Here is a 19,094-nt window from a genome sequence, read left to right as displayed (position 1 = left end):
GCTGGTTTCAGTTATCGCTCAAATATACTATTTATAAGGTTGGGGAAACCTGGAATCAGCTGAGACTGAAGAATTTACTTAGATGAGCGACGAAACATTCATCCCACTGAAAACATGCAGATGAACAGAATGAACCTTTATCAACCATGTCCAGCAATTTAGCTGGACATGTGCTGCAGCGATTGTGAATTGGAGACTGCAGCTGCTGAGGGTACACTACTGCTGAACCTTTGGATGGCCAACATAACGTCTCTTCTGATGTATTCAGCTAAATCGCTGGACATGCTGGTGGGCACGTAGCAAAGCAGCTTATGGCGGTGAGAAGTAACCATCAGGGGAGAGCAGAAAAAACCCTGACCTACCGGCACACATTATCGCCGGTGGTTTTTGTAAAACCTTTATTTTGGTTTTTCCGTTGACTGGTGCAATAAATTTGCATGTTAGTTAAATATTTAGTTTCCTATAACATATAGATTTAACATTTAACATTTAGATTTAAATATAATATTTAGATTTAATATTTAGGTTTAGATCTAAATATAATATTTAGATTTTAACATTTAGATTTAGGGATCGACTGTACGATATAAAGTGCCTCGAGGTGACTGTTGTTGTGATTTGGTGCTACATAAATAAAACTGAATTGAATTGAATTGATATCTGAACTTCTACTACGTTTTCAAACAGTTTTTTTAAAAAAAATTTTTATTTGACGGTCATCTAAGAGAAGCTATTGTTTCATTGTGCATCTTCAAACTGCAAATTAGTTTGGGTCTGAACAAAAACATATTGAACATGCTAAAAAAAAGATGGCCAAAAATATTTACATTGTGAGTAAGGTTAGATATATATTAGATTACAAAACAATGCGAATAGTATATTTTTCATTATTTTTACCCTTTTTGAGTTATTCTGTTGGACGCTCACCCGAGGCAAAGAACAAAGAAGCGCCGAGGCAAACGTGCTGGTGTTCGGAAGAGACTGAGGCAGCAGGCGCACCGCTGCCCAGTATCCTGCTAGTTAACATTCAATCGTTGAAGAACAAACTAGACGATCTGAAGACAAGAGGCACCTTCCAATGAGACATGAGGGACTGCAACATTCTGTGCTTCACTGAGACGTGGCTGACCCCCACCGTGCCGGATCGGGCCGTAACTCCATTGGAGTCATTCTCTGTGCTCCGTGCGGACAGAATGGCAGAGTCAAACAAAACCAAACATGGAGGAGTGTGTCTCATGGTAAACAGAAATTGTTTTGATTGTGATAGTACATGGTGAGGCCAACAACAATGGACAGGCATCTCTACTCTTTCCAGCGGCTGCTCTCCACATCTGGAATACCTGAGCGTATAACGTGTCGCCCTTTTTACCTGCCCCGTAAGTTCACCTTGGTAATCGCCACAGTGGTCTTTATCCCACCCCAAGCGGACACATGTATGGCTCTGTCTTAGCTACATGATGTGCTGAATGTGTTTCAAAACAAGAACCCGGCGCAGCCTTCATTGTAGCAGGAGACTTTAATAAAACAAACCTCGGACATGTGTGCTGAACTTTTGTCAACATGGCATGTGTCCGACGAGGGGAGATCACTGCTACACGGCATACAAGCAGGGCTACAAGGCTGTTTCACACCCGGCTTTTGGGAAGTCTGATCACAATGCCATCTTCCTCATCCCTCAGTATAAACAAAACATGCGGAGGGGTGAAGTAACCATGAGGAAGGTGAAATGCTGGCCTGCTCAGTCAGAAGCTATGCTACAGGATGGGCTCAACAACGTAGACTGGGACATGTTCAGAGCACGTGCAGTCGACATTAATGAGTTTACAGATGTAGCAGTAAGCTTTATTTCCATGCTGGTGGAGGAGATCATCCCAACTGTGAGAGTCATGACGTTCCTGAACCAGAAGCCATGGGTGGACAGATCGATCCGTGCTGCAGTGAACGCCAGGACTGCCTCCTACAATGCGGATCTCGCCACTGGCGAAGTGCGCGTACAAAGTTGCTTCATACGGCGTGCGGCTCAGGGTGAGGGATGCCAAACGCCGGTATCGGGAGTGTGTGGAGTCTTGCTTCCACCAGGGCGACACATGGAGCATGTGGCATGGACTACGCACAATCACAGATTATAAAGCCAGGGACACTTCGCCGATCACCGCCAACTCTGCTTTCATCAACGTAGCTGAACGACTTCTACACCAGCTTCGAGGTAAGCCAGGTGGCTAATGCTAATAACTGCCTGACAACTGAGGATGGTGACGTCATCAGAGAGGGACTGGCGAGCAGCATCGCACAGCACAACATCTGGCAGGACCAGATGGCATCACCGGCCATCTGCTGCAGTGCTGTGCCGACCAGCTAGCACGTGTGTTCATTTGATTTTCAACAAGTCCCTGGATAAGTCTGTGGTCCCCACATGTTTCAAGAGATCCACCATCATCCCTGTGCCCTGTTGCCTGAATGGCTACTGGCCAGTTGCACTGACCTCTCGGAGGTAGTGAACATTTTCGAGAGGCTGTTGAAAAACATCATCTCTATATCCATCCCAAACACCACAGATCCAGTCCAGTTTGCCTACAGACCCAACAGATCCATGGTGGACGCCATCACCCATGTCCTGCACACCACCCTTAGCCATGTGGACAAGGAACAGGGTGACTATGTGAGAGTGCTGTTTGTTGATTACAGTTCAGCATTTAACACAATAGTGCCCAGCAGAGTGTTTAGAAAGCTGCGGGATCTGAGACTCAACAGCCGTCTGTGTGCATGGGTGTTGGACTTCCTCACTGGCAGAACTCAGGTAGTGAGGGTACGTAGGTGCATCTCCGACAACATCACCATCAACATGGAAGCGCCACAGAGATTTGTCCTCTTGCCACTGCTCTACTCCCTCTACACTTCAGACTGCATGGCCACCCATGGCTTCGACACCATTGGGAAGTTTGCTTACAAAACAGTGGTGTTGGGCGCCATCTCTAACAATGATGACGTGGCCTACATGGATGAAGTGAAGAATCTGGCATTGTGGTGCCAGGAAAACCACCTCCAGCTGAACATTGGCAAGACCAAGGAGCTGGTGGTGGACTTCAGAAGGAGTAAGCAAAGAGACTAAAACCCATTATCATCAATGGAGCTACAGTGGGGAGGGTAGAGTACTTCAAGTATATGGGTATCCACATCTCCTCAGATCTGACATGGTCTGCCCACATTCAGATCCAGTCCAAAAAGGCTAGGCAGAGCCTGTACCACCTACAACAACTGAGGAAGTTCAGGGTCTCTCCAGTGATCCTCAGGACTTTCTATACAGGTGGCAGAAGGTTCTGCACCATCTGGACAAGAACAGAGAGACTCAAGAGGAGGTTCTACCCTCAGGCCATCCGTGAGTTAAATCAATCCATCCTCCCACCCCACACCCCCCACCATCAACCCCAACGGACTGAGACAGGACTCACATATTCCCATTTCATGCCTCATCATTCTGACTCCATTGTCGCACAAGTCACTTTAACACCCCACTCACACAATGTACATTCTCAAATTTGGAACTGTAAATTTCCAGATTGTTTTATGCTTTTTAACTTAATGTATAAAATTCATACACATATTACACATAATGTCCTCTTTGTATATATCTACTTACCATTTATGTTTTTCTTGTATAGTTACTATACTGGAAATTTCTTTATTTTTATGTATTGATCACATATTTTAATTACATCACCTTAGTATAGCAAAATCACTCCTGACGCCTCTTTGTATACATACATGTGGAATGTTCTCACAAGTGGGCCTCAGGTTTCATTACACCTCACAGAGGGTGCATTGTAGACTTGAAGATCTCCAGAACATCCTGCTCTTAGGGAGGTGATGGGTGGTCGTAACTTTTCTTAGAGTGGGAGAGGAGCAAGGATGAGCTGGATTGAAGGTATAGAGATATATGATGTGCTGTGGAATGTTCTTTGTTTGAGAGTGTTCTGGTAAGGTATAAAATGGTTCAGGGCAGTGTCCATCCTCAGAAAATAGTTTGGTGTTTGCTCTGAACATTTTCTCCACTGCAGTCTTTTCTTTTTTTTAATAAACCTCACTTGAAAGCTACCTTCACCTGGTTGTTGCAGTTTATTCAAGATTTTCCACAAAATTACGTATGTGACAAATAAAAGGATCTTGAATCTTGAATATTAAAAAAATAAAACATTACCTCTTAAGTTACAAAGATTATTTGTATTGTGTTCAGAAAATGGGGAGAGTAGAAGGAATTTTTAATTTAAGCATCAGTTTGCTCGGACCACACAAAGGCAAATGTGTCCAACAATCATCGGCATAAGAGTGTGGAATTCTCTCCATGATAATCTTAAGGGTTGCACAAATGTTTTTCAATTTAAAATGTGCTATAAGAATAAAATGATAAACAAATATGAAGAAGCTGAAAATAACACAAGTTAAGTGTAGAAAAAATTATCCTATAGTTTGATATTTAGTGGCATTGTTCATTGTTGAGTATATTGTTTTATTTGTTTTGTTTTGCTGTGTACAGAATAGTGCCAGAGTGTATTTTGGTTGTAAGTGCCTACTTGTATTATAGATAGGGGACAGGTGTTAATAAGAATTTATTGTTCTTCCTGTCTCTTTTCATGCATAGAAACCGTGTTACTTTTGAAAGGAAGGTTTGCTTATAGGAAAAGAATTACTGCTGTACCATGTGTGAAAAAACATAAAATATGAAAACGAAATGAAACACAGGCAATCTTAATCAGTCACCAAGAAATGAAAGAGGCAAAAGCAGGCAATGAGAGCTAACTTCAATGAGATGGAATGGATGTAAGACATACAGGAGAGGAAAAGAAAAGGTTGGTGTGGATGGAATCTGGAAATTTAAAACGTATAAGTCCTGGCGTGTTTAATCAGATGATGTAAAGTTTTTCTTCATATTCTGAAATGTCCTACAAAACACACTGAGGTGTAACTTTGTGTTCCTTAAAGGTTGCATTAAAATCCTCTGCAGGTTAGTGCAGGACAAACACGTTAGTTTGTTGTACTATGATGGATTTAAAGTAATGAATATGTTGGCATGTTGTACAGCAGCTGTAGCGAGTTAAATTACATGAAGCAGAAATTAAAATGAATTTAAGCTGATGGATCCAGTGACAGCCTCTGAAAATAAGTAACAGCCTTTCATAGAGTGCTGCTAATTGGCACTCAAGCCACTCTATACTAAACTACACAGACATGATATATAATAACAGTAATGACTTCACATTAATTAGACATAATTATTTTTTTGCCTGTCCTGTCGGCACTGTAGCAATCAGAATTATTGTCTGAAGTCCAAGGAAAATGCCCAAAGATTAATTTTACCAAGTCGATCATTGTAGCTTTACCATACTGATCCGCTTGATTGTCATTGGCATAGCAGAAAACTTCTTGATGTGTTCTGTGCTTGTATTCACTTGTTTCTACAAATTTCTGATTGTTTCTCAAGTAGCTCATCACCCAATCCAGCCAATCTGATGCCATACCTTACCAATCAAATCTAAACAGTCAAAATATTTCTGACTGGTTTGAAGAAATTCTTGATGGTTCCTCCACAGAGTGGACCAGCAGAGCTCAGAGGTTCCCAATGATCAGTCTGCCCAGCACCATCAAACACACCTGGACTCCATATTTAAGGTCTGTATATGTACAACAACTACTTTTATTCTAATCAGTTCACAGTCATCTCCATGCTGCTCTTTGTAAACGAGTGGCTTGTCAGTGTGTGCAACATAGATCTGCTGTTTGGCTCAATGATTTCCGCCTGATTGAGTCATTCATAAAGTATTCCATTCCAGCTGCTGGAGGATAACATCATCACTTTTGTGAAGAACGAGCTGAAAAAGATCCAGAAGGTTCTGTGTCCACATAACTCCCAGTGCTTGGAGTTTCAGAGTGAGGATGATGAGCAGAAGAGCAGCAGAGAGGCATTTGAGAAGATCACCCTGAACTTCCTGAGGAAAATGAAGCAGGAGGAGCTGGCTGACTGTCTGCAGAGAAGTAAGAGCCCAGACGTCAAATCCCTTAAAGCTTTCAATCTGGCCCCTACAATATTACTGAATTATGGAATAGCCTAGTGAGGCGGAACTCATATCTCTCATTTAACATTTCCTTTAGTGTTTCGCTTGCTTGTTTGATCTATAATTGTTTTTTTTAACATTTTATTTTTATTGGTAGGTTTTTTTTTCACAAAACATTAGGTAAGATTGATCTATCTCCTTCCATTTAGCCAAACACATTGCATCACACCATCCAATCATCACTCATAACTGTGAAGCCCTATAATAGTCCTCAAGATATGGCAGAGCAAATCCACCCTTGTGTTTTTGCAGTTGTAATGTCAGCTGACATTTTATTCTTGGTTTCTATTTGGCCCAAATAAAGCCTGTACAGATATGGCAATCAAAATGTCCAGAGGGCCCAGAAACACAGCTCCAAAGGCCTTAAGTAATTCTCTGCTGATTGACAATTACCTGGATTCTGTGTGCAGCATCCAATCAGAACAGAGGAGGTGGAGCCTAGCCAAAACATAAGGAGTTAGTTGAGAGAAGAAAACCAGCATCCTCCTGGAGGATGTAACAGTGGGACAGAAGAGCACAGGGTTAACACTGGGAAACCAAATGACAAACCCTAAGAATTAGAACTCAGGAAGTATTATAGAACTAGGGAGCTAGAAATACTAGGACAGAAGCCAAAACACAAACAGTCGTAATCCATGATAAAATCAAAAGTACAAGTAGAAAACTCAAAAAACTGGGTCACTGACCCAGGACCATGACAGTCAGACAACAAGATGGTCACTCCTGTACAATTGTTTTTTTACATGTGAGGAATAACACACATTTTTAAACCCCATTTTACACAGTTTTTTGTGCTCAGTGACAGAAAGATGTGTTTCTTGCCAGAAAATTATATCTTGTTTTTTTTATAGTTTCATTTTAGCAAGAGCTTTGTTTCTTTTAATGGGGTTATGTAAACCATTAACTTTAAGTGTAACTACCTTATATCGTTGTGTTTTCTCCATCCATCAATCCATCCATTTGTTTCCGCTTATCCTTCTCAGCGTTGCGGGGGGCGCTGGAGCCTATCCCAGCTGTCATAGGGCGAGAGGCGGGGTACAACCTGGGCAGTGCAGCCTTAAAGTACGCAGCCTTAACGGTCCACAAGGGCCGCATACTCAAAGACCGCTAAAGCCACAAGTGCGAGGCTTGTGAAATGGGACGATCTAGCCTCCATTGCATGGCACAGGTTGCCTAGCAACCATGATACTAATGGAAACGTTTCATAAAGTATTATTTGACAGAAATGAAGGAGAAAACCTTTTGTTCATGTGTTTGTTTGTTTCTACATGAGCTTTGATTTGATAAGTATCTGAGGCTGAGACCACGGGACTGTGAAATCATGATTATTGGGCTTCCTGTCATGATCAGGCTGTGTGGCAGGCAGGAAATAGGACCCAAGCGCAAATTCACTGGAGACAGGACTGAACTCAAAATGGCAGCTTTTATTGCTGAACACAAAAACTCTACAAAATCTAAACTGGGAAGACTCTAACAAAACACACAGGGAACTACAGGTAGAAACACACAGCATGAGGGAGAACGCAACACCGAACTGAGGGAGACGCAGACATAAATACACAGAGGGTTAAGGAGGGAAGTGGGAACACACGGGGAACAGGTGACACTGACAATCATAAGAAGACACGGCCGGAGTAAATGCAACACTGACGGGAGACTGTCAAAGTAAAATGGATGGACATTATGGACAATGCCAGGCATCCTCTGCACACGGCCATTAACAACCAGAAGAGTCTGTTCAGTGACAGGTTGCTTCTCCCAAAGACAAGAACTAACAGACTTAAAAACTCCTTTGTCCCACACGCCATCAGACTGTTTAACTCCTCTCTGGAGGGGAGAGGGAGGGGAAACAGGAGGACAAAGGAGGGGGGAACAACTAAGCTGTAGTGCCTCTTCACCTCACTGTGCAATACCTTTTGTGCAATACTTTTGTAAATAGTCAACAGTGCAATAGACCTCAACACTTGAAATGTGCAATTCACTTGTATTTTTATCTTTTATTCCTATTTATTCTATTTATCCCCTTCGTATATTTTATTTATATATGTGTGTGTGTGTGTGTGTGTGTGTATATATATATATATAGATAGATAGATAGATATATATAGATATATATAGATAGATAGATATATATAGATATATATAGATATATAGATATATATAATATTCTGTAACTCTGAAACTTCTGTCGGTGCTGTGCTTTTTGGAAATCGAATTTCCCAGAGGAACCCACCCGAGGGATTAATAAAGTTCTATCTAATCTAATCTAATCTAATCTAAAACAGGAAGTACACAGAGGTTCAGACAGGAGGAGAGAGAGCACGGGGAGAACACAGACATAACAGGCTGGGGAAAACATGGAATAAAACATGAGGGGAGACGAGGGCTCACAGATACATAGAGGGGCACACAGGGTATAAAAGTCACAAGGGGAAATCAATTAAGGAACAAAATACAAAAAGACATGAATACTAAGACTGCTGGGCCAACATGGCCCAGGATCATGACACTTCCTTTCTGTAATGAACAGTCATTTTAAGATTAGCTAGTAAATAACAATTACCTAATGTTGTTCATGAGACTAAAGTCATCTTACTTTGGTAATGTAACTATAATATGGCCAATATTAAAGTTATTATATCAATCATTATTAGTTATTTCAGCAGTGAATGAACTCTGTTTCAAATACTGAACTTCAGTAAAGATTCAAACTGCATTTATTTATATTTCCTGTCACCTTAAATCTTCACTCAAAGACACGTTTCTTTGACACTGTATATATGAATGTATTACATATAAGAGACAAATATTGTTCTTTTAATATGTTGGCATTACTAAATTTCTCTCAGTGCTTACTTTAAATATCCATGAAATCATCACATTCTCTGTAAGATTAAGGTCAACTATTGAATCGCGTATATTTTATAAGTAAAGGCTTTAAAACCAAGTTAGTAATAACCAAGATGGCGCCGCGGATGGTCGCCCTGGTGCCCTGGTGCTTCAGTGCGTTACTTTTGTTTTGTTTTTGTGCATTTCTTCTGTGTCTGGGCACTCCTCTGGATATTCGTACACCAGAGAAGAGCTCCTTAACTACAGGACTACAACGCCTGTGGATTTATTTCCAATATTTGTCGCATCTGCGGCAGATTTACTGCTGACTCTGACCAGGAAAGCGAGACGCCGAAAGAGAGGGAAGCGAGCCGGCGCACTCGTGCGTTTGAGGAGACGCGGACTGCGAACCGCTCTTCCTGGGATCTTCCTTTCCAATGTACGATCACTCAGGAATAAGACAGACGAACTGGCCCTGATGAGAAGCATGAACAGAGACTTTGCCTCCTCCTGTGTGTTATGTTTTACGGAGACGTGGCTCTGTGAGGACATCCCGGAGAGCGCGCTCAAGCTGGAGGGCTTTCATCTGCTGCGCGCTGACCGGCAGGCCTCTCTCTCTGGTAAGACCAAAGGTGGAGGTGTCTGCTTCTACATTAATAGTGGCTGGTGCACAGATGTAACAGTGATTGCTCAGCACTGCTCTTCCTCTCTGGAATACCTTTTCATTCACTGCAAACCGTTTTATTCTCCGCGGGAGTTTGCTTCATTCATCCTGGCCGCTGTTTACATCCCGCCAGATGCGGATGCGCAGGCAGCTCAGTGCGCACTCGCGGAGCAGATTCTCCACACGGAGCGGACATACCCGGACTCTCTCATCATTGCTCTTGGGGACTTTAACAAAGCCAATCTGAGCCATGAGCTTCCCAAATACAAGCAGTATATTAAATGCCCGACCAGAGAGGAGAGGACATTAGACCACTGTTACAGTACGATCAGCGGGGCCTATCGTGCGGTGCCCCGCGCTTCACTCGGACTTTCTGACCACGTCATGATCCACCTAATCCCCGCGTACAGACAGAGGCTGAAGCTCTCCAAACCTGTCGTGAGGACTAAAAAACTGTGGAGCAACGAGGCTGTGGAGGAGCTTCGCACGTGTTTGGAGTCTACAGACTGGGACACAATGAAGGATGCTTCTAACAGCTTGGACGAGTTTACGGACACTGTCACCTCCTATATCTACTTCTGTGAGGACAGCATTGTGCCATCACGCACCAGGGTGAGTTATAACAATGACAAACGCTGGTTTACTCCTAAACTCAAAAAGCTGTGGCTGGAAAAGAGAAAGGCGTTCAGAAGCGGAGACAGGGACTGCTACAGAGAGGCCAAGTACAGGTTCACTAAAGAAGTGGACATTGCTAAACATCAGCACTCTGAGAAGATGCAGCAGCAGATCTCAGAGAATGACTCGGCCTCTGTGTGGAAAGGTTTTAGGAATATCACCAACTACAAGCCTAAAACCCCCCACTCCACTGATGACTTGCTCTTAGCCAACACCCTTAACGACTTCTACTGTCGTTTTGACGAGCCATCAGGCAGCCTTCACACCTCCAACGGCCCCAACAATAGAGACACTTTGGACACTCATTCCCCCACCTCTCCCCCCTCCATAGAGCCATCACCACCTTCAATCACTTCACCTGCAACACCCCCCTCCTCACCCCACACAAAAGAGGATTTCACACCATCTCCTCCCACCACAACTCTTCATATTCATGAAGCAGATGTGAGGAAGCAGTTTAAGAGTCTGAATGCTCGAAAAGCTCCCGGCCCAGACGGTGTGTCTCCTGCCACCCTCAGACACTGTGCAAACGAGCTGGCCCCAGTGTTTTCTGGCATTTTCAACTCCTCACTGCAGGCATGCCATGTGCCTGCCTGCTTCAAGTCCTCCACCATAATCCCTGTCCCCAAGAAACCTAGGATCACTGGACTAAATGACTACAGACCCGTGGCTCTGACATCTGTGGTCATGAAGTCATTTGAGTGCCTAGTTCTCTCCCATCTCAAGACCCTCACGGCCCCCCTCCTGGACCCCCTGCAGTTTGCATACAGAGCCAACAGGTCTGTAGATGACGCCATCAACATGGCCCTACACTTCATCCTGCAGCATCTGGACTCCCCAGGAACCTACGCCAGGATCCTGTTTGTGGACTTCAGCTCTGCCTTCAACACCATCCTTCCAGACCATCTCCGAGGCAAGCTTTCCCAGATGAATGTGCCTGATCCCATCTGCCGGTGGATCACTGACTTCCTGACGGACAGGAAGCAGCATGTGAGGCTGGGAAAGAATGTCTCGGACTCCCGGACCATCAGCACCGGCTCCCCTCAGGGCTGTGTTCTTTCTCCTCTGCTCTTCTCCCTGTACACCAACTGCTGCACCTCCACCCACCAGTCTGTCAAGCTAATCAAGTTTGCAGATGACACCACCGTTATCGGACTCATCTCGGACGGGGATGAGTCTGCCTACAGGAGGGAGGTTGAACGTCTGGTGTCCTGGTGCAGCCACAACAACCTGGTGCTGAATGCCCAGAAGACAGTGGAGATTATTGTGGACTTCAGGAAGCACACAGCTCCACTCCCCCCCATCATCCTGACTGACACCCCCATCACCTCTGTGGACTCGTTCCGCTTCCTGGGTACCACCATCACCCAGGACCTGAAGTGGGAGCCCACCATCACCTCCGTCATTAAGAAAGCCCAGCAGAGGATGTACTTCCTGAGGCAGCTGAAGAAATTCAACCTGCCAACACGGACGATGATGCAATTCTACACTGCAATCATCGAGTCCATCCTCACCTCCTCCATCACTGTGTGGTACGCTGGAGCCACTATCAGGGACAAACAGAGACTGCAGCGTGTTGTGCGCTCTGCTGAGAAGGTGATTGGCTGCAGACTCCCATCTCTGCAGGACCTGTACACCTCCAGGACACTGCGGCGTGCAGCTCGGATCTCAGCTGACCCTTCTCACCCTGGACACAGTCTGTTTGACCTGCTCCCCTCAGGCAGGAGGCTCCGGTCCATTCGCACCAGAACCTCTCGCCACAAGAACAGTTTCTTCCCCTCTGCTGTCGGACACATGAACAATAACCATATGACTGTTCCCACCACTAACACATGACCCTACGCTGTGTTCACTGCATCATTCCATGTTTGGCACTGATCACCACCTGCACTCATGTATATATCATGTATATATCATGTATCCACTTAGCACTTTTAATTCTTATTCTTATTTTTATATTTTTATGACAGTATGTTTGCACTGAAGCACCGCAGCAATTTCCTAATGTTGTAAACCTGCTCAACATCTGGCAATAAAACCCTTTCTGATTCTGATTCTGATTCTGACATAATGTCACATAACTTTGCCGACATGTGGCCAACAGTAATGTTTTAATGTGCTTCGCTATTAAACATTTGCACATAAATAAGTGACATAATATTCAGTACTTACTTTTGAAAGTTTACTCTTCGGGCGCCCCTCTTCTGCTGTTTTTTCCCAGCAAAATTATCCACACTGTTATGGTTCAAAAATATTGGAGATGGACACCAGAGGAAAAACCCACAATAACAACACTGGTCCGGTCGGGTTGAGTCAAACGATGATTTAATGATCACACACGTGGGAGATGGACACTGTATGCAGACAGTCTCAGATCTCATCTCAAAAAACACATTTCCATAGTTTTATGAAATCAGGGTATTAGAACGCCCCCTCATGCGTAGTGACAGGTGTAATACAATCAATGTTGACAATTTTATTTAACACAAAGAATAACATTGTCTCCTTCCCGAGGGCAGACGCTAACTGCCCCCCTTCTCCTGGAACCGTCTGTACCCTGCTGAGACACAACATGGCAACTACAAGGACTCTTTCATTTATTAAGACCATCAGTGTGTATTGCTCTAAATCAAGTATATAATATTAAATGAATATTGCTGGATCAGCTACTTCTACTTAAAACATATTAAAACATGACTAAGCACAAAATCACCAAGAATGACATCTTATAAGTGCTGTGTAAGCGCGTGCGGCCTTCCAAGCTCAAAGCCTTTGCCCTCCATAGATCAGCCAGACTCGCACTGGCTGTAGCTTTTAACCTTTAATTACCTTGAGCACAACTCTAGAATGAGCAACAAACTGCAATGTGTATGGAATGATCATGGTTACATCTGCAATGGAAAATCATGTTATTATTCTGGTACCCGTAAGAAAAGATCAAACTAAAGTTATCACCATCACTGTAATACAAAGAATAATGTAAGATCAAAAACTTCAATTTATGCTTAATGCAAAGCTGGTTATATACTTCTAATGAACTAATAATGGCATATTAAAATATTAAATGATAATGAGAAAAACATCCCCTCCTTATTCTACAATTCCCTCTGTTGACCTCTGGAGAATCCAGAGGTCACAAACAGTTGTGTCCCTCCTTGGCCTACACATTCAGCTCCACATGCATCATTGGCATCATGGACATTGGAGTAATGACTCCAGGGTCCACTGCCTTCACAGACATACTTTTGAACATTCGTCTGGCACAAGGGATGAGACAACAACAAATAACCATAATACCCACCACAATAGACAAAGCAAACATGACCGAAGCGATGACCCCCTTCCACCGTCCGAACACTGAGGTCAGCCAGCCTTCTAACGGATTACCAACACCGGAGTGATCATGCATAGTTTCAGAAAGGCTCTTTAGGCCCTCCAGAGCCTTGGTTACCGACCCATCTGGAGCAGTATTGTTTGGAATAAAGGTGCAACACTGGTCGGCAAACATAGCACACACGCCCCCCTTTTCCGCTAACAACATGTCAAGGGCCATTCTATTCTGCACTCCCATTAACGAGGTCGGACCCACCTGCTCCGCTAGCCCCTCCAATCCGTCTCTGGTCAGGTTAGAGAGCCTCAGTACATTGTAATGAACATAATTAATCCTATCTACATTCTTGTTTGGAGTCACTGGAAAGAAAGCAGAAATTATTGGAATATTTTCAAACCCGGCTGCTATTTGGTCAACAAGTTTAAACTCATTTGGAACCCCCCTGGGCACTCCAATGTAGTCGATCCAGGTGGGGGAATTCATTCTAGGGTCATAAGCATTTGTGTTTTGTATTCCTCTCTTTCTCAAAATGTGTCTTTTGCGCCTGGCTGCCAAAGTGCGCGTATTGTGTGAGGGAATTGATTTTACCTTATTTCCGATTAGCATAAGTGGCGCTCCTAGTCTCACCATCGCGCACGTCCCCACGCTCCCAAGAGGAACACGTACCAGTAGAGTCCTGTGCCCGCAATAGTAATACAGCCCGCTCCTAGCCCAAGTCCCAATTAGGGTGGCTGCATCACTCACATTGTTGGTGGTCCTCCCAATCTGGGTGACCGAACACCAACTGGGGTCAATTTCCCCCAACCGATATTTAACTTTATCTGTGGTAAACTTAAAGCACGTATAATTATCTTTCCGGGGCATAAACGGCCCTACTTGCGTGAGCTTGCCAATAGGGGGAAATAGACTGGACAACACAGTGCAGTTCCCCGTATTCACAGCTCCTCTAGTTATTTGCAACATACAATTATAGCCCCACTGATCCTCTGGATGCAGAGGTGCAGGCTCTATAAATAAACGCGGCCTTGCTGAAGCGCAGGCTACACAATTAGCCACTTTTTGTTCTCTAGCATTTTGGGCTATCCAGTCCAGCCAGATGTTACTGTCACTGAACCCGGTAGCGCGTTCAATCAAATCCTGAGGTTTCAGGGTGGTGTAGTCCACCGACACTACTCGCCTCTCTCTTGGTTCGTGCTCCTCTGGTGTAGCTTCCGATGACCCGCTCCCCTCCTGCCCTGTAAAAGATGCAACAGAGCTGGTGGGAGTAGAAATCACACGAATTGTTATGTCTTCTCTACCTGACGGTACGCGATTAGTTTTTTCTAGGAAATTAACTTTAATTAACCCTTTTGGATCAACCCCCGCTATTTCCACCCCCAAAATTAAATACATAGATTGTTTGCGATCCCAATTCCCCAATGATAAAGTTAACGCGTTTCCAGAGGGGCTAAAATCCCTCTGTAGTTTAAGCCCGTTTTCTAATCCTGATTCTAACGGTTCCCAATTTTGCCCAGTGTAACCCCTTACCTGGTCCCAATTACGGCACCAGCTGTCATATGGACGATTTCCCCTCTCACAGTGCGTACTCACTGAATAATCCCAACAGACCCACACATTGTATCCCCTCCAAGCACTGCCGACGTCCCTGCAATTAACAACATCACACAGATCAAACGTAAAGGAAGTTGTGGAGCCAATCACATAATCTAATTCTAAACCACCATATGTGCTGAGACACTCATCCTTTTTACCAGAGACCTCGCGCTTCACTCTTGCCCGCAACCTTAAATCACTATGGACCACGCGTGATGTCCTTGGTGTATCAAACAACGCCGGACTGGCATGGCCTCCGTGCTCAGACTGGTTTCCCGGGTCGGTCTGCAACAAACAAATCAAAAAACAAATAGCCATGATTAGCAACATAGTTAACATCAAACTCATAATAATTTTAAACATTGTGATGGCTTTTGAGACTCTTCTTTCATCACCAGTGTCTAATTGTTGTGATGGCATGGTGGTATGTGAATGTTATGGTGTAGTAAAAAGTTCAAAGCCCTTTGTCAGAGCCTCTCTCTTGTTTTAGGTGTTCAGTGTGGTACCGCTCCTTTTCGTTGGCGCGGCGATCTCCTCCTTGGCTGCTCTTCTTTCTTCGACCTTCCAGGTAGACTACCGGTCGGTCCGTTGCACAGGTGTGAGGGATTATTGTGCCGCTCAATTTCACCTGCGTCGAGTTGAGATTGATCCTTCCTCACCAAGCCCTCGTGCGCAGCTGCGCACTGCGTCCAGTGATACCAGGTGTCGCCTTTCCCCTTCAGTTGGACCGCTGTCGCCGTCCGAGCCGATACCTCATATGGACCAGTCCAGCGGGGCTCCTTCCACTTTCGTTTGATGACTCTCAGCCACACTGTTTTCGCGTCCGGGACCTCTCCTTCTCCTGTGGGCCCTTTACAAGCCGCCTGTTTCGTGAAACTGGACACTAGCGCCTTTAGCTCGTTCCAGTAGTCTGCGTGGGACCGGTTCCCCTTTTTGTCCCGTTCACCCGAGCCCACCGTCCAAGGTGCCGGAAACTGTCTCCCGGTTTGCAGCTCGTATGGTGTAAAACCTGTGGATTGATTAACAGAACATCTTATGGTCATCAACGCAACCGGCAGGGCTGCGACCCAATTTAGCCCTGTTTGCGCGCAGATTTTTGCCAATTTGTTTTTCAAATTTAGGTTCATTCTTTCTACTTTCCCCTGAGACTGAGGATGATAGACCGTTCCAAATTTATGCTGGACGCCCAACATTTTTTCTACTTTTTCCAAATCTTGATTTTTAAAATGGGTTCCATTATCTGATCTAATTCTTTTCGGGAACCCATGACGGGGAATGTAATAATTGATTAAACACTTAATGACAGTCTTAGCATCCTCCTTTTTTGTAGCCCAGGCCTCTGGCCAGCCGGTCAAAGCGTCAACACACACTAACAAATATCTTACACCGCCCGGCCCGGAATCAATCATATCAGTGAAATCAATAACAATCTCCTCTCCCGGCCTCTCAGGGGGCCGAAACTTACCCACTTCCGGTTTTACTGCTGGCTTAGGATTGTGTGCCCCACAGATTAAGCACATCCTGGCCTTCTCCCTTATCATTCCTCGCAGCTCAGGATGCCACCAATGACACAAATTTCTTTCCATCTGGGCTCTCCCCACGTGGGCAAGTCCGTGGGCTTCATCCACCTTCTGTTCTGCCATTTTGGCTGTCAGCACGGGGCGCCCGTCTGGCCCCCTCCACAAATGTCCATCCTGCCAGGCTCCTTTGTTTTTCCACACCCCCTTTTCCTCTGGGGATGCCTCCTCCTGGGCCCGTTTAACTTCCTCAATCAGGTCAACAGGTATCTCTTCTTCTGATGTTACCTGTATCATTTGTCTCTGTCCTTTGTAGCCTGCGGCCTCCTTTGCGGCTTCGTCTGCTCTCTGGTTTCCTTTTTCCACCATACTGGTTCCTTGGGAGTGAGCTTTGCATTTTATAATGCTCACCTCCTCTGGGTCAGCCAAGGCCTTTTCCAGTTCCTCCATTTCATGTTTGTGGGAAATAGGTGCATTGGTTGCTGTTCTGAATCCTGCTCTTTTCCACTGAGGCAGCTCCACATGCGCTGCTCCAAACGCATATGCCGAATCGGTGTAGATGTTCACTCTCCTGTTCTTGGCTAGTCTCAAAGCTCGAGCTAAGGCTATCACTTCAGCTCTCTGGGCCGACTGCTTTCCCTCAATCCTTCCTGACTCTCTGACCTGATAATCTCCTTCTACTCTGCAGACCACCGCATACCCTGCTTTCAGTCCTCCTTCGTCTCGGTGGCAACATCCATCGGTGAACCAGTCCTCAGCTCCCGGTATGGGTTCGGCCTTCAGGTCTTCTCTAATCTTTTCCTCGATCTGTGCTCTTTTGGCGCAGTCATGTGGTTCCCCTACACCCATTAAATCTGCCATGTTAATTCCTTCATGTGTGAATGTCAAATTTGGGGCCTCTAAGACTTTGCTCAGTCTCTGTTGTGCCCGTGGTGACATACAAAATGCTTGTGAATTTACGTATGCCACTATGCTATGTGTAGTGAGTATTTTTAGTGGGTGTTCTCTCACTACATGTGCTGTTTTTTGGATAATTCTAGCGACCCCTGCTGCATATTGTGTACATGTAGGATGCTTTGCTTCTGTTGGATGTAGTTTTACACTAACATACATGAGCACTTCTCTACCCCCCCCTTTTTTCTGAAACAACACTCCATTTACAATTGAGTTTGTTTCAGAAACATCTAAATAGAATGGCTCATCATAATTGGGTGTGGCTAAATCTGAGGCCCTTGACAAATCCTGTTTTACCCTAATAAATGCGGCTTCAGCTTCAGGCGTCCAAGGCAACTCAGCCTTAAAGTTTCGAACACCAACTTGCTTCATTAGGCCCCTTAAAGGGGCAGTTTTTCCTGCATAATCCGGAATGAACTGCCTGCTGTAACCTGTTAAACCAAGAAAAGAAAGCATTTCTCTCACAGTTCGCGGTTTTGGGTGTGTCAAAATTTGGTCTCTGTGTGTGTTCATCAAACCCACTGATTTGTGTGCGATTACCCGGCCCAAAAAGGTCACTTCAGGGCGAACTAACTGCAGCTTGTCTTTACTTACTTTAAAGCCACATTCCGCCAACCTATTTAACACAACGAACGATGCCGCTGAACAATCCGCTGCTGACGGGGCTGCAATGAGAAGATCATCAACATATTGTATTAATGCACAATCATTAGGCAAATTACATGACGACAGGGCTTCTTTAAGCACCTGATTGAAAATGCCTGGAGAAAGTGCAAAGCCTTGCGGCAAACGTGTGTATCTGAGTTGTTGGCCTCTGTATGTGAATGAAAAAATGTCTCTGAGTGACTCATGCAGAGGAAGACAAAAGAATGCATTTGCCAGGTCAATGCACGTGAACCACTTTTGGTCACATGTGATAGCTGATAAAGCTGTGTACGGATTTGGTACCGGTGCAGTAGTAGAGAGCAATATTTCATTAATGGCTCTCAAATCATGTGCCATACGGTATTTTCCTGTTCCATGTTTCTCCACTGGTAGAATTGGTGTGTTCCACAGTGAGTGAGGGGGCTCTAACACCCCGGCCCTTAGCAGGCCTTCTATTGTTTCTGTAATTCCTGCCTCTGCTTCAGGTTTATGTTTATACTGTGGTCTATTGATTGGTGTGTGTGACTTGAGCTGGAACAAGACAGGAGGACACTTAGCTAGGCCAACATCCGTGGGCCCTTTTGACCATAGACTGTCAGGCAGATTCGACAGTCCAGCAACTGCGTGAGGATGATCTACACACTCCTCACCATGTGTTTTTGAAATTTCTTTATGTTCCAAGATCACTGTATCCTCACAGGCACAAGTTATGCGATAGGTTTTACAATTTGGAGCATAAGATAAGTTAGGAATTTGGGTTCTTTGCCACCCTGTGTCGT

General features: G+C 44.7%; 2 protein-coding genes across 8 annotated transcripts in view; one reads left to right on the top strand and one right to left on the bottom strand.

Moving 5' to 3' along the window:
- LOC147321344 (NLR family CARD domain-containing protein 3-like) overlaps nt 1-19,094 on the top strand; it is a 77,847-nt gene that overhangs the window by 34,813 nt on the left and 23,940 nt on the right. For all 7 annotated transcript variants that reach the window (XM_086305262.1, XM_086305266.1, XM_086305264.1 and 4 more), the window contains exons 10-11: nt 5,586-5,664; nt 5,826-6,027. In XM_086305262.1, coding sequence (XP_086161388.1) covers nt 5,586-5,664; nt 5,826-6,027 — 281 coding nt within the window. The remainder of the gene's footprint in view (nt 1-5,585; nt 5,665-5,825; nt 6,028-19,094) is intronic.
- LOC147321346 (uncharacterized) lies at nt 15,426-17,430 on the bottom strand. Its single transcript, XM_086305269.1, has 2 exons — nt 16,665-17,430; nt 15,426-16,208 (listed from the first exon to the last, which is right to left on the bottom strand). Exons 1-2 carry the CDS (start codon nt 17,164-17,166, stop codon nt 15,694-15,696), a joined length of 1,017 nt encoding a protein of 338 aa, XP_086161395.1. The 5' UTR covers nt 17,167-17,430; the 3' UTR covers nt 15,426-15,693.

This window comes from Aulonocara sp. 'chitande type north' Nkhata Bay, linkage group LG9 (genome assembly GCF_057382095.1).
Source record: "Aulonocara sp. 'chitande type north' Nkhata Bay isolate Kocher_YH1m ecotype deep benthic linkage group LG9, A_spYH_male_GT1.1, whole genome shotgun sequence".
Lineage (NCBI taxonomy): Eukaryota > Metazoa > Chordata > Actinopteri > Cichliformes > Cichlidae > Aulonocara > Aulonocara sp. 'chitande type north' Nkhata Bay.
Note: the sequence above shows the minus strand (reverse complement) of the source record. Positions and strands in the feature narration are given on the sequence as shown.